At 44.4% G+C, this 16,010-nt stretch overlaps 1 protein-coding gene across 2 annotated transcripts in view; it reads right to left on the bottom strand.

Annotated features, from left to right (window-relative positions):
• Positions 1-3,755: 3,755 nt before the first annotated feature.
• LOC119653079 (neurotrimin) overlaps positions 3,756-16,010 on the bottom strand; it is a 190,732-nt gene continuing 178,477 nt past the window's right edge. For both annotated transcript variants that reach the window (XM_038057568.1, XM_038057567.1), the window contains 2 exons: positions 13,875-14,000; positions 3,756-5,073 (listed from right to left, as the gene is read on the bottom strand). In XM_038057568.1, coding sequence (XP_037913496.1) covers positions 4,910-5,073; positions 13,875-14,000 — 290 coding nt within the window. In that variant the 3' untranslated portion in view covers positions 3,756-4,909. The remainder of the gene's footprint in view (positions 5,074-13,874; positions 14,001-16,010) is intronic.

Raw genomic sequence — 16,010 nt, 5'->3', positions numbered from 1 at the left:
GACTTCCATGCCGACTTAAGAACCTGGGCAAGGAAATAGTCAATCTCACTATGCTTCCGATTCAGAATCATGTTGGCCGCGTCCTAGCTCTTTCTAATTCTGCATTCGTATCCTACACACCACCCAACCAATTTTTATTTTCCCGCTGTTTAGAAGCTTCCTCGCGTATTTCACCGTAATTTCCACCACAACGAGTTTTTGGCCTCGGGAGCTCCCAGAGGTGATACCAATTCGGGCATTGGTTACCTTCCGGACATTTGCGTTTGATGACCTCTTCTGCCTCGTTGTGAGGCAGTCAAGGTCTTGGATTTCCAGAGAAGACGTATGTTCTAGGTTGGAATCCAAAGCTTTCTCTCCCAGAAGCCTCACGGCTGCTTCACAGAACGTTACTTTATTTGTTGTCCTCGGACCTAGTTCGACTAGGACTCCACAACCCTTCGTTTTACGAATGAAAGACACTTCTGGTATGCTATGATATTTTCGGGTTTGATCTTGTAAAGGGTTTCTCTGAGGACTTTCGCAAAATGCTTGCCTTCCGTCGTCGGCGGTCTAGTTCTCCTTCGTTTGTCCACCTTTTTTTTTGGTGCTTCGTCCTTCATCGTACGGAAGGCCGCGGTTCAAATCTCACTAGCGGCAGTGGGGTTTATATCGTGATTTGACGTCAGATACTAGTTGATTCAGCTGTCAATGAGTACCTGAGTCAAATCAGAGTAATAATTTCGAACGAGCGCAATGCTGACCACATTGCCTCCTACAGTGTACTGTAGTGTACCGTTAAGGTCTTGAATGAAGTGCCCTAACACACTTCAAGACCCTGATCCAATATGGATTGTTACGCCAACGATTATTATTATTATTTCCCTGATGACGCGGCGTGCTGTTAACTCTTGCCTTCTTCTTTGAGCCCTGGAGAGTACCTGAGTGAAGTCTCCTTCAGATGCCCCTTCCTCCTTTCGTTTTTGCCCCAGTTCGTTCTGCAATGGGCTGTCTGCCATGCGTTTGGTACTCATAGTGTTCTCGTCAGGAGGCGCGGTTGTTTCTACTTCCTGCTTCCTCCATGTCCGCCTATAATATGAAATCCTGTCCAGCTCAGTCATTAGCTCGTTTTTCACCCCTTTGCTGAGGTTTTTTTTTTTGGAGATCGCATGCGCTTCACAACTGCCGTCCATTTCTTAATAAGCCTTTCCTCTTCAATTTGCGCCAGAGTAGGCTTCGGGGGCGACAATGTCCTTCGTCGAGTTTAGGACCGCCTCTTGGCAGGAAAGGGAAAAATGTAGATAGTTTCAATTGTGGAAAATTCGGGCACCGGGCAAGGGAGTGTAGAATGAGATAGGTTGAGCCTTTTTGCGTTCACTGCCGGGAGTACGGACATACCTCAGGACAATGCTCTCGACAGAAATCTCCCGGTCGTCCCAGCAGGGTCAACGTGGCGTAAATTTTGTAGGATTACAGGATGACAAGGGGGCATCATATGTTAGCAAGCAGGGGTTGCCACAGAATTGCGACTTTTGCGCTACGCGGGATCACGACCCTTCGAATTGCTTGCCGCAAGTGCAATCGATCAGGAGGATAGGTGTAAAACTGCGTTCAGTTTCTTGTACCAACACCTGCTGTTTAAGGGGGTACCTTTTGGTATTAAAGTTGCTTCTGCATTTTTCCAGTCCTTGCTGAACTGGGTTTTGTCAGGCTTACAGGGTATAAAATGCTTTGTATATCTGGATGATGTAGTTGTGTTCGCCAAAAACCTGGACGAGTGCAACCAAAAATTGAAGGAGATATTTCAACGATTCCGTGAAGCCAGGCTGAGGCTCCAGCCAGCGAAGTGTCAGTTCCTGCGAAATGAGGTAAAGGGAAAGGGGTACGTTTGCTCAGAAGATGGAATTAGACCCGATCCCAAACTAACAGTGAAAGTCAGGGATTTTGATTTGGCTGGGGAAGCCTTCAGCTTTGCTGTCAGACCTTTTCAGTTCCAGCATGTAATATCCCGTTTGTTTCTTCCGGATCCTGCTTACATTCCCCCCAAGTTTATGAGATCGCCGTCAGCTTTCACTATTCCTAGTATATCTGCATAGAACATAATACCCATGTATGAAATGATGATGGCTTCTCCGTCTTCTTTTTTGGCTTCTTTGGTCTAACCTTAGTCCAACCGTCTTGTGCCTTTTGAGACATCAGCTTCCTTGGTGGTATTAATGTTTTAGGCACTATTTTCCTACCTACCGAGGTGTTAGGCTACTTCTTCAAAGTAGGTGCCTCAATGATTTTTGGGAATCTGCTGATTTCCTGGATGTTCATCTTTCTTTTCCCGAACCCTCTTTTCCCTCTGCCCATCCGCGAGTATAGGGTTTATTGCGTCACTGTTGAAGAAGTAATGTCAGGGCTTTTTTTAAAATCTTTCTTATCTTCCCGGGATTTGTTGTACACTGATAGCCTCGACCATATGCTTGATTGCTTGGTACATGTTGTGTTTATCTTTGATGAATTTTGATAACTCAACAAATTTTGCTCCAAGCAAAATGAAGGATAATTTTTCCAGGTGGCATTAACCAGGCATTAACGGGATTCCCGTGATCCTTTTCTGCCGGGGATATTGGAGGAGATCTCATAATCGTTGAGTTTCCCCTAAATGGATTCGGCTATCGGAAATATCGAGAGGAGTCTCCCCTAGCCGTTTACGCTCGGATGCGGTTGGTGTCACTGCGGCTTTTAACGACCACCTTTGTCCCTTGGGCACATCCTTCTACGCGTTTGCAATGCGTGTTCTAGGGAGCGACGTGCCGGTTTTAAACACCTCCTTGTCTAAACTGCTTGTAGCATTAAATGCCGCGGCAATCAAGCTGTCCACCACCGAGGTGCTGCAGTCGAGGTATATAGACGACCGGGAGCCTGCTTGCCACTCCCAAAAGCCACCGGTACTGGAGTTCCGAGTCCTGCATCGTAAGTATATACACTTTCTCTTCGTCCATTTTGGTTTATTATTTTGGGTGACCTTCCCATGGCCATTTTCATCCACGGGTGGGGTTTTTTCTCCCACCAACCCGACTTGCGCATAAACATGCCTATGCACGCACACCTTCGAATACGTTCAAGAACATATTCGCACGCATCCGCCGAGCATTCCCTTATGCGAATGAAGGGACGCGTCTGATAGAAGATCTGGGAATTTACCGCAGGGTACGCTGTCTGCCTGTTACACGCATTTTTCTCGCAATGGACATCACAAGTTGGTGAACTGAAGGCGGGTCCCCACACATGCAAAAGAGGGGTGTCAATTTTTCTTTCACCAAATACAGTCATGTGGGGTATCAAATGAAAGATCTCGGTTAGTACTTTCCAAAGCAGGTTTTAGCTTTGACATTTGTTGGAAAGTTAGGGAGTGCGGGGAGTCGAAAGTGATCATTTCTTTGAAGGATTCATTCGCAAAAACTACCCAACCGAAAAATCTGAAAAAATCAAGAAGCTGCTACTATAGGTTGCGAAGTACCCTCCATACTGATTTCTGTTCAAATAAAGTTAATAATAGTACATTATTTTAATTTTTAGCAATTGACCGCAAAACCCTCCTTAAGTAGATTCGGGACTCACGACTCATACAGCAATGTAGGCATGATCCTGCGAAGTTTGGTGGAAATCGCGCTGTTACTAACACAGTTATAATGGGTTAAAGTAGTCGTTTTGGTGCAAATTCAATACTTTGAATGACTTAAATTTTACAAAACAATCTTATATGAAATTAAACTCAATCTTTTCAGCGTTTTACCAATTTTTATATTTTAGTAACTCTTTATAACTATATTTATATAATCCATTCAAATTTATCCTTTCATGTATACATAATTCATCATATTTTCAATTTAATTTCTATTAAGTTGGTTTGTCTCGCTCAACGGGCAAACTTACAAAAAGCTCTTTTTCATTAATTTATCTCTAATTTACAATAATTAGTGAAAATATTTTTTTTATATAATTTTAATCCCATTTTTATGTATGTTTTTGTAATATTTTTATTTATATTCTCTCCGTCAGCATCCCCAATCCACATGCACCAGGTAAGTTAGTTACTATTTTTTTATGCCTGAATTCGATAATAACGTTGAATAGTGCCTTTATTCAATATGATGCCATTTTGTATCTTTTTCCTTGATAGATCCATTAACCTAGTTTTAATTATTACAGTTGATTTTAGTGTACATTATTCTTTTATTTTTTAATCTTTATTTTCTAAGCAATGACATGTTAACATCTTCTGGAAAGCTGATTCTATTTTTATCTAATCCTGCAGTCTTCATGCTGTTCCGCTTTTGTGATGCAACAGGGACTCCTACATTCTGGGTTGCAATGTAGTTGCCAAGCTTCTACCCTCTATTCGCTAGCAAAACTTGGGATCCTGGAAGCTTTCATATCTTTTAGTTTACTATATTACAAAAGGATCAGTAATTCCTGCTTGTATAATGTACAATAATTTTTTATATTTTTATGGTTTTTACTATTCTAGTTACATTTATAAGTACAAAGATACACCTGGGTTTGTATCTGCTTCATTCACTTTTATTTTCTCTTTGTTTTTACTCTCAAGATTCAGAAATGTACGTAAATTTAAGTTTGTGTGCGTCGTGCAAAGTTAAGGAATCTATAGCAGTTTCAGTGGTTTGTGACGAAGAAGCTGGAAAACAAAGCAGTCAAACTGGAGATATTTTCTTAAAATAGAAAGAGATCGATGCGTGCAAGCCTTGCTGCTTTTAGCTACTCGGTAGAAAAATTCATTTGTAATACGTATTCTGTTAATCTTTCGTGCTTGCTCAATAATATGAAAAAATGTACAAATGTACATTTATCTTTATTTTCACTTCATAACTAAGAGATTTATATCTTATAACGAATACATGTTTGCTGACGTTGTAGTTCGTCGCTATACTAGGAGTTTCGTGTGTAAAATTAGACCTGATACTAGGAAGGAAGACCAAGCTAGCGCCAAATGACCTGATGCTGATTTGTCGTGATCCGTCAAGTGGTCTGCCTCGTGTTGATGGGGTGAACTGGGTCCATCACTTCTATAGTTGTTGTGGTCAGGATCTAAAATAATAAAATGTTATTCGGAAGCGCATCTTTTATTGTGGTAGAAAAGATAAAAGGTCGCGTACTATTCTGAAGTGACTCTATTGACAATCCAGTAAAAAGAAATTAAAAAATAATATTAGAATGTTCACAGTTGGTCCCCCTTCAAAATACTAACGATTCCTGACAACGCTTAACTTTGGTAAGTCTTGCATTGGACAATCAAGAAAAAAATTGTTTGGGTCTTCAAATTCACACACCCCTTAATGAAATTTGGTAGTGGACTTATAAAATGAACATGTAGCTCCCTCTGAAAACAAATGCAACCTTTTATGCTCCGATTCCCGGTTGTAACATTTTATAAAAAATATGAAACTTTTTTCCGTGGATTTTGGAAACAAGTAGGGAACCACAACCGGACTGCAATCTGCGTACGCTCCCCGACAACGGTAAGGAGGATCCTTAGAATGATCGCTTTCTCCAACTTGAGCGGTAATTCCAAAGTTATAAACTGGACATTCTGTGCCTAAACGGAATGAGATGGTGGGACTTTGGGGAGTATTTATCCCCTTTTGCGGCAATGTGCTTTTGCACTTTGGAAAACCAAGTGAACTCCAGACGGCCACCGCTAGGAACGCTCGATTGACATGGGAGCCGGTTTCTGATACAATTCTAACTGCAGGATTCCGGTTCAGGTTAAGGAGCATCACAATTGTACAATGCCACGCACCAACGGAGACTTCCGATATAGTGGGTAAGGATGCATTCTACGATCAACTATACGCAGTTGAGGGAAGACTTCCTAAAGGTGACATTGTGATCGTAGTGGGTGATTTGAATGCCAATGACGACATATTGCATGGGTATGAGATGGAGAAACACGGTTTTGCCGACCATAACGATAATGGTAGAAGGTTTGGAGATTTTTGCGACTTCCACCGCCTCATAATTGGTGGGACATTGTACGAGCACGCAGCCTGTCATAAGGTCGGTCAAGTTTCAACTGACCGACATCATACGGGCAATTAGATAGACCATTCGCGATCAACGGTAGATTTAGGAGTTGTCTCTTTGACGTGCGTAGCAACAGAGACACTGATATCGGCCTCGGAAGGGATCTGATGGCTGCTTACGTTCGCTTGCGTGTTGCGTCAGGCACATCTTGTAGGGTTGGAGAGCAGCGAGTTCAATATCTACCAATGACACCGATCCAACTCTCGCTGAAAGCTATCTTGCTGATCGGCCAGCAGATATACTGAATAGCGCGCCAGAGAACATTCATGAGCACTGGGCTGCAACATTCCGAAGGGGCGTCATAAGATCTGGCTGGCTGCGGAATCATGGAAGCGGATCGTTGAACGAGAAGAAAAGATATCGGGGACAAAACGCTCTCTGGAATGCAAATTAATTTGCAATTTTACGTCGATGAAGCACGCAATATTAAGTGTCCTCATACCTATACTTGATGAACGGAAGGAGTTTAAGGCTATTTTGACCGCTGCGAGTGATGGCGGGCGTGACGCACTTGGACTTCAATACCGAGCGGAGACCTAAGAAATTCAACGAAGTTTCCACTGTGATAGAAGGAATTTTGCTATTGCGCTGGTCAGTGGAAGATTTGTATACTGCACCACGAAAGAGCTTACTTACATGTGCTCGTGAATATTTTAATGGTCTTGTAAGCCAGGTTAACGGTCGACTTCTCACCCACGATGACGAACAATTGAAGAGGTAGAAAGAACATTTCACCACGGTACTTAACCGCGTCATATCCGGGGAGGTTCTTCTCTTGTGGATGCTAGTTACCGTAGCATTCGGATACGGACTATTCCTTCAAGTACAAGATAAATCATTTTGGCCATCAAACGGAGTAAAGCCAATGGTCGTGATGGTCTCATCTCATCTCTCTCATCTTCCTGGAGGAATTCGATAGACTACCACATTTTCCCGCAAGTATCTCGACTATAATAATGACACTTGTTTGCTTTCTCACCCGGGCATGAACGTTCGTCAAACGGCTATGGATTTGGAAATAAAGCAAGTAGCGTTGAATTGAATATAAACACCACCAAAACCAAGACTCTTTCTGCATTAATGAGCAGAGCATTGAAGGCGTGGATCAATTTGTAAATATGAGAAGCGTGGTTTTTGCCGACGATGGCACCGAACTGGACCTTGCCCGACACATTAGTAGCGCTAGATCCACTTTCGCTGCCTTGTTTAAAATCTTGAAATTTACTTATCTCTCACCAAGATCAAGTTGAGGCTGTTTTGTGCTTTTTCTTTCTATGTTGCTATATGGAGGTAGTACGTTGAAACTCAACTCCATTGTTACTGAAAATTTCCAGGCGCTCGTTAATACCTGTCCCCGTCGTATCATGCGAGCAAGATCATGACGTTACACTCGAAAGAAGAACTTGGTCGGCCTGGCACTCGTACGCGCTATGATCGAAAGGTGAAATTGGCAGTGGATAGGTTACACATTAAGGAGGGGCATCAATTGCGTTCCGAGCTATGCCTTATTTTGGAATCCACAATTCGAAGATGGCTGACAAGTGAGTCGCTCCAAAGGCACTTAACGCAGAATATCAGAGGAGGATTGCGGGTGACTCAGGAAGTCAGGACAGGGGGACAGGTTGAAGTGCGTTTCAGGTAATTGCGAAAGATGGTTCGTAGATGTGGTTGACATGCTATACCCCAACAAGGGGTAAATGGACTAAGGGTTACTAATGCCTGGTGCAGAAAGGCATGGCTGCGTATTAATCCAGCCAAATCCACCATAGTACCATTCTCTATATACCCAATGACATCCCTGGATATCCTTCTAGGATTAACCCCACTCTATCTGCGTATACAGATGCAGGCTAGTGGGACAATCATCAGGGCAGCCAGTATTATCAGTGCGGGTGTAGCTGTCTAAATCGAATGAAGATTGATATTCTTTCTATGCGGTACCCTGAATTATTTATATCAAGGGAGCGGATACCGGGGTCATTGGCTACACACTAGCATATTTCAGGCTGAAATATATGTCACAGACAGATGTGCCTCTTTTAATATCCAAAAGAACTACAAGGGCAGAACATTGCTATTCCGACTGACAGCCAAGCGGCGATCAAGACCCTTGGGCCCAACCAGGTGAACTCTAAACTGGTATCGTAATGCAATTAGAGGCTGAATACGCTCGGCTCGTTCAACAAAGTCTGGATATTCTGGGTTCCAGGCTATTTTGGGTTGGAAGACAATGAGGCAACAGATGAACTGGCCAAGAAGGGAGTAGGGTTGCCTTTACACACGCCAAAACCTTTCTTTGGAATCGGAAACGGGTTCATGGCTATGACATTAACAAATGAAGAGGAACAGGTGAGAAGAAGATTCTAAGCTCCTCGAAAAATGGTGTAGTTAGCTGAAATATATTAATAGAAACGGACAACGATAACGCGTAATTGTTTTTGACGTGCAATAGACATTACGAAAACTGCGCTTCGGTGACTCCAAGGAATTTTCGATAAAAGGGACATCCCGTACGGGAGTTCACTTTCATCAAAGACAGGAAGGTAAAGGAAAGGTAAAATCCATGATTTTAATAAATACAGTGAAAGGAGGCGAAGCGTAAAGGACTCGACTCACTCTCCTGAATTGGCAGTCAAGAGGTAATCAGGCACATGTCGACGGAACTGGTCGGCCTAGATTGTTACTTTTTCGGTTCCGTTGACAGTTTATGTCCTTGTTCTATTATGAAGCTGCATTTCAAGAAGGGGAACTGGCCACAAGACTTTGGTAGCTTGATTTTCTACAATTTCGAGACCATTTAAAACAAGATTAGTAATGAAAAGTGACAGCAAGTTCGGGCAACAGGAGAACTTGTGAGTACTCACGTGCATACTGCCTTATTTGCCAGTTTAAGGGGGTGGTTAAGGTTTTACGGATTACTTATTCAATTACATAAGTTGCTTGAGTCCTTGTTTTTCCGGGAACTACGCTACTGGTTACTCAACCTCATCAATAACTTTTGTCCTTTTCAAGGTGTCGTAGTATTCAATAAGGTATTTTCAATTACGTCCTTGAAGCACAAAGGGACCCTTTAACCTAAATATCGGATGAGCATTAGAACGACCCCGGATGGAGATGGTTCTGAATGGATTAAGACATATATTCTATTCGTGCAAACTGAGGGCTGGACCTCTGGAAAGCTTCCTACGGTAGTTTACGCAGACTCGATATGCCCCAAGAGTCGCGCCTGGTCGATTATGCAGACGACGTTGCGGCACTTGTTGCCGGACGCAATGTTGAACAGATGCAAAGCGGACTTGATATATTGATGCGATGGGTAAGCGGATGGATGGCAATGGGTGGATGGATGGCTAATGGATATGGGGGCCCCATATCTACTAGGAGACGTCTTCTTATGGGAGCAACGCAGTCGGTTCTGATCTACGCCGCGGAAGTATGGGTTGATGCCCTTGGCAATGAGGTGCATGGTTAGCGCCTTTGCTCAAGTGCAGAAACGGGAAGCTTTGCGAGTGGCGTCTGCTTACCGTACTGTCTCAAAACCGGCGGTCACGGTGATCGCGGGAGTGATCCCCGTTGCCCTCCTTGCCTTTGGAGCGTAAAGCTGCCTACCGCCGTAAGGACGAAAACTTATGAGGGGTGGTTGACCGTGAAGAACGTCAATGCATTCGTATCGAATGGTAACTCTCATGGCAAAATAAGCCAAGGGGCAGGCGACAATTTACACCCATGGCTGAACCGAATGCATGGTGAGATCGATTATTTCCTTACACAACGTCTAAGCGGGCATGGAGGTTTTCAGTCTTACCTGCACAGGAATGGGGTGGCGGACGACGCCGGACACACCTTTTTATCTTTTGAAAGGTGGGATGGCTTTCGTCAGCAGCTTTATGCAGACACAGGGGCGCTTTTTCCAGACACCATTGTTAGAGAGATGCTGAAGAGCGCTGGCAGCTAGAATCGTATTGCGCATTATGTTCGGGCTCTTCTTATTGGGAAGAAGATTGAAGTCTGAGTGTAATTACGCGGTATTTCTAGCGATTAATTATTTGAAATAATAGAAGCTTGTTTTCCTATTCGTTAGTGTTGATTTATATTTTGCAAATACCGATCTTTCGGGAACCACTTGTTCCCTTCTCAGTGCTAACAAGTCTTGCTATCGGTATTTGCAAAGTATAAATCAGCACTAGCGAATAGGAAAATCAAGTTTTTATTATTTCAAAAGATTGAAGTCGACCGGCGGAGGCATGAATGGCAAACTAACTAACAACTCCCTTCCTCTCCTCCCCACCCGTCGGTGAAAGGGATTCTCTGACTTGAAGGCTCCCAAAGCCGGGAGAGCGGGAGGGCCCCGGGTATAATTGGGTCACCCAAAAGCTCGGAGTTGGCCGATGACCCTATTCCATGGAAACAGTCAAGATTGAGGAAATCGTGAAGCCAGTTTTTCTGTCCGCCCTATCCGAGCCGATGCTTGGGGCGAGAAAAAGCAGAGCAAGGAATTGAAAGAAGCGGTTTTGTTCATGTAAAAGAAAATCCCGGGGACTTATGAATTGCTGAAGCTTGAATTTGGGCGTAAGTCGAATTTGTCACTCAGTGCGTTCAACACATGTTTGCCTCTCACTGGACAGTTACGAGACTGGTGCTGGTGAGCAGAGGCAGCAGAAGTCCCTAATGGACGTCAGAATACAGCCCTCTCAGTCTCTTGAACGCATCCGGGAAGCTACTAAAGAAATTCATCATGCCAGGACTGGTAGAAGTGCTTCATGCTGGGGGGCCTACCGCCAAAACAATTGATGCGGTCGTGGGCCTCATCACTTCCGACGAGTGCTGCCTTTCATTTCGTTAAATGGAGAAAATTCCTTAAATTCCGCGAGGTTGTCCGACAATGGAAAATTATGTTCACGTTCTTGGCTAATTTTAAAGATATTAAGGAACTACCTAAGGGACCGGGAGCTGCCGTTGGAAACCCCTCAAGGACGGTGGAGAGTGAATGGGCGCAAGCTAAGTGGTCTATCCATCGTCCCAATTTTTGAAATTCTGAATAATTTTGCGACGTTGGGCACCACAAATTCAGTCTAATAACCTTGATCAAAGAGAGAATCCCCACAGTCCTTCCTATACGAATGGGTGAGATCAAGGTCGAGATCTAGTCGACAATGAAACACCTGGACATAATGATCGACTTGGAGTCAAGTTTTGTCTAGTAGGTTCTGAGCATCATGGAAAAGGCTGCAGTTGTAATATTTTGTGATTGACTGACTAATAGTCAACATCGAAGTTTCCGTATGTTGTAGGCGTCGTTTGCTAATGGGTGCGGTTCAGTATACTCCTCTTTGTGATTGGTGAAAGCTGGCGCCCTAGGAAGCAAATGTGCCCTGACGTGGAGAGAGATCGAACTCTCAGCGTATTACAGCAATCTTTAAAGGGCGACCTGGGGTTTAAATGGGCGACACGACTCATCAGCGATCTACGGGCTTTCTTTCTGTGCTAGGCAAGATGAGATTGATTGTTATCTAACTTCATTTTTCAGTAGCCACGGGTATTACTTGCAGAAAATCGGGATTGCTCAACTGTATTTACTGGAAGGGTGATAAATGATGTCTGTCGCACTTTTTACTTAGGAAAAGTTTGTGTGTGTCATTGACAATGCTTCCCTTGCCATAGATCAGGTACTTCCGGATACTTTGGTTGAGGCGATGATGCAAAATTGGGTCATACAATGGCGGGCAATGTACTGCATTACGGCTGTCAATATGGCGGGTAGGGGAGCTAACAAAGTAGTAAAGGCCTCATGAGTCCCGGGTTCAAGAAGCAAACAACCCTAGCACGATGTAATGTATCTAACGATGCCAGGTTAGGGTACTAGGGGCAATTAGGGGATGTTTTAATCGGTAATCTGTTTTGGAACATTCTGTGCACATTTCGTCGTCTTTTCGAAGAAAAATTAGGGTCAAAACATTCTGAGGAACTCAAAGTTCACTGGGGCTGGGAGAGGCTAGATTTTACGCTCTAACCATGATATATGTATTTCTTCTGCGTATTAACCCTTGCTAACTTTAATCGGGAAAACTCAAATATATAATCACTAATAGCACTCCATCCAAAGTTGGTCGTTTTCGAAATGATCCACTTCAAAGTCCCAACGTCTTTTTACGGGAACACGCACTGAAATTGTGTCGCAAAAACAAAATCCATTAAGCCTCGAATAGTTTGGTATAACTGGCCAAAAACGTATAAGGTTCACATATTCTTCGAGTAAAATATCACGTTCAGCTGACGCTGATACTAAACAACCGAAAAACCTAATGACAGCGTTAGGGCATAAAGGACCAACATACAACCGGCCAAAAGTGCCAGCAGCAGGGGCAGACGAGCTTCCCGTGCAAGCCATATACGACAAATTGTGTGAACCGTTGGCATCATTATCGTACTTGAGATCCATTTACACATACTTTACACTCATTTAACACATCCTTTTTTCCCACTCGTCGCTTTGTCGTCTCCGTAAATGGGACGCAAAAAATCGTAAATCTTAGCCCTTTCTATACTCGAGGCAACGAAAAAGACGGAAAAGACATGGATCAAAGTAAGGACACAAGAAAGCAAAAAGTGCTTTAGGCTTCACATTTCTTCATCCTCACACGTCCCAAGAAAACGCATCGCATCATATGTTGACTTTCTTAAGAAATCATTTATCCATACTCAGGATTAAGAGAAGCTTTTCTTTCGTCCCTTTGTCACTTTCGTCCTTGTCGTTCGTTGTCTTTCTGTGTTAACTTCTCTCTGGAAAAATTTCTTTATTGCGAGCCATTCACCATATGAAACATCAAGGAATACGAGCGAGCTACCAGCTACCGGCAGAAGGCGAGAATGGAGGTGATAGAAAAACGAACGACGCTTTTCATCAGGAGCTGAAAAAATAATGAAGGCAATTCACATCGGAAAGGCATACGCTCATATGAGTCCTGTGCTGTTCGATATTCAGGAGAGGAGCGAAAAAGGTCAGAGTGGCTTTGATAGACTACATAGTAAAAGGAGAAGCTCAAGGCGGAGTGCTTAAAAAATGACGCCTCTAGGCTCGAGCGCTGCCAAGTTGTCCCTGGCCTAGAACGGATATGAAAACGCGAAACCTAGTCGAGCGTTGAAAGGAGCTCACTGACAGAATGTTATACCTTGGCCTCCCTTTGAGGAGCTGCAACGTAACATAAACTTCCTATGACAAACTTCCATCGAAATTTCCAGTGACTTATATATTTGTCTTCAGACTCTTTTGTTCCCTCTTAATGTCAGAGAGCACAATTGAAACGGATATCAACAATTCCCAAAGGAGCACTTTCCGCACGCTATCCAGGAACTCGGATTCCGACAATGGAGGGTATGGATGAATTTTCGTGGCAATAAACATAAACAATCTCCCTGAAGGAAGGATATACAGTGAAAGCTCGAGCACTTTTTTTCGAATCAGTCTCCTTTCAAAGGAAAAGAAGGACAAGGCCTTTTAGGAGCGTTAACGCCGTTTTGCTTTCGTTTAAATGAGATAGTTTGCGCGGGAAAAAGGAGTGCTTTCAAAGCTAAGAAATTGTCGTATTGGTTTAGGTTCATAATTCTTCCTTTCATGAGGAAGATGACGAACCTGCGGAGGGTACGTCTGTGGCAATTTCTGTCTATCTGGGCATGGAAGTGATGGGATATTCCTGGAAGAGTGGGTTTATTGACAGCAACAAGTGGAATGTATAATATTTACATTTTGCTACAAAGGGGAGACAATTTAAATTTAGGGAATCTGAAGGTAATAATGATATACATACTCTTGTCCTTGCTCCGGTCCTTATTAGGGTCCTGTGAGTTCCAAAGGTTGGAGGTAGCGCCCACGATAACTTCATTTTTAGAAACTGGTAATAGATCCACCGATGGTTTCTGATGCGGCTTGGTATCTGAAATGATAAGGGGACCTTTGTTGAGTATATTTTTAGATGATTAGATCTTTTGAAAGAAGAGCTTTAAGTTTCCTTTGAGATATTTTTGGTTTTGAAATCTATCCGCGGGTCTAAGGAAATTTTTTTTTTCTTTTTTTGGGGTAGGGTAGGTGAATGCATTTACGCACACAGTGTTGGACTCCCGATTCGGTACGTCGTCGGACTACCAACTAAACACCTCCCCATCGTCAGAGAGCTAGCCTGGAACCGTTTGTCACATTACTTCGGGCCAGCTCCCGAACTCTCCCGCCTTGCGGAGCCTTCAAATCAGGGAATTCCTTTCACCAACGGGAGGGGAGAGGAGGAAGGGAGCTGTCAGTTCAAGGAACCCCCGGCCATCCGGCTCCTCCACCGGTCGAGTTCTATCTTCTAGCAACGAGAAGGGCCCGAACGTAATGGGCAACACGGTTCCAGCTATCAGCAGTCCTCAGCATCTCTTCCACAATGTTGTCTGGAGAGAGATCCCCTGTGTTTAAATAGAGCTGCTGACGAACCTCATCCCACCTTCCACAAGAAAAAAAAGTGTTGTGGGCATCGTCCACAACTCCATTGCAAAACACACAATCCGGAGAACGCGCCTTTCCAATCTTGTGCAGGTAAGACTGAAAATTTCCATGCCCACTTAAAAATTTGGTAAGGAAATAGTCAGTCTCACCATGCTTCCGATTCAGCCACGCACCTAAGTTGACGATGAGCCCGCAGTCCATCTGCCTCTAGTTTCATTTTGCCAAGAGAGCTGCCACTCGTCTAGAGTATGTTGCCGTTCTTCGCGAGCAACCACCTCCCTTGGCTCATCTCCCTTGCGCTTGTATATGGCCTGACGCTCCCTAGCAAGAAGGGCAACGGGGATAACTCCCGCGATCACCATCACGGCCGGTTCAGAGACTGTGCTCCCCGTCTCTGTACTTGCGCGAGTCGTCTACGATATACCTCCTTCTTAAGAGCGCCAGCCCATACCTCTGCGCCGTAGAGCAGGGCAGACTGCGTTGAGCTCATCAGGGGACGTCGCCTACTAGACGTAGGACCCCCAATATTTGACATTAGCCTACTTAACGCCGAAACTCCAGCCGCAGCCTTGTTCGCTGCTGCTTGGATTTGCTCAGAAAAGCTCATCTTTGAGTCAAGAGCCAACCCGAGGTACTTTACCGCTGATTTTGACTCGATTATCGACTCGCCGAACGATATGGGACGCAGGGTCGGAATTCTCTTCTTAGTCAGGATGACTACTTCGGTTTTTTCCTTTGCAAGGTTGAAACCATGAGTAGTCATCCATCCGCTTACCCGTCGCATCAATATGCCGAGTTTGCTTTACGCCTGCTCGACAGTGCGTCCAGCAACAAGCGCAGCGACATCATCTGCGTAGCCGACCAGGCGCGACTCCTCTGGCATGTCGAGTTTAAGCAGACTGTCATAGGTAGCGTTCCAGAGGTCCGGCCCTAGGATGGATCCCTGTGCTACTTCCGATGTGACCTCCATCCACCTTTGACCCTCTAGTGTTTCATAGAGCAGGGGGCGGTTCCTCAGATAGTTCCTCAAAATCCGTAAAAGATAGTTCGGCACGTTGAAGGTATTGTCTAGTGTGCCTAGAATGTCTTTCCATCTTACGGAATTGAAGGCGTTTCTGACGTCAAGCGTTACGAGGAGCACCACCCGTCGAGTTCGGCGGCTATGTGCCTCTGCTCGTCGAACAGCGTCCACGACCTGCATGACAGCATCAATTATCGAACTCCCTGCCCTAAAACCAAACTGCCTGGGAGATAAATCTCCGGCAGCGCGTATCGCTTCAGCGAGTCTACTTCTGATGAGCTTTTCGAGCACTTTCCCAGCAGTATCAAGCATACATAGCGGGCGGTATGAAGACGGCAGTTCGGGATCGCTTTTCCCTTTAGGGATCAGCGCAAGCCTCGCAACTTTCCAACGAGCAGGAAAAATGCCCTCTTTCAGACAAGCGTTGAATGCGCCGAGCAG

This window comes from Hermetia illucens, chromosome 3 (genome assembly GCF_905115235.1).
Source record: "Hermetia illucens chromosome 3, iHerIll2.2.curated.20191125, whole genome shotgun sequence".
Lineage (NCBI taxonomy): Eukaryota > Metazoa > Arthropoda > Insecta > Diptera > Stratiomyidae > Hermetia > Hermetia illucens.
This window is presented reverse-complemented; position numbering and strand designations above follow the sequence as displayed.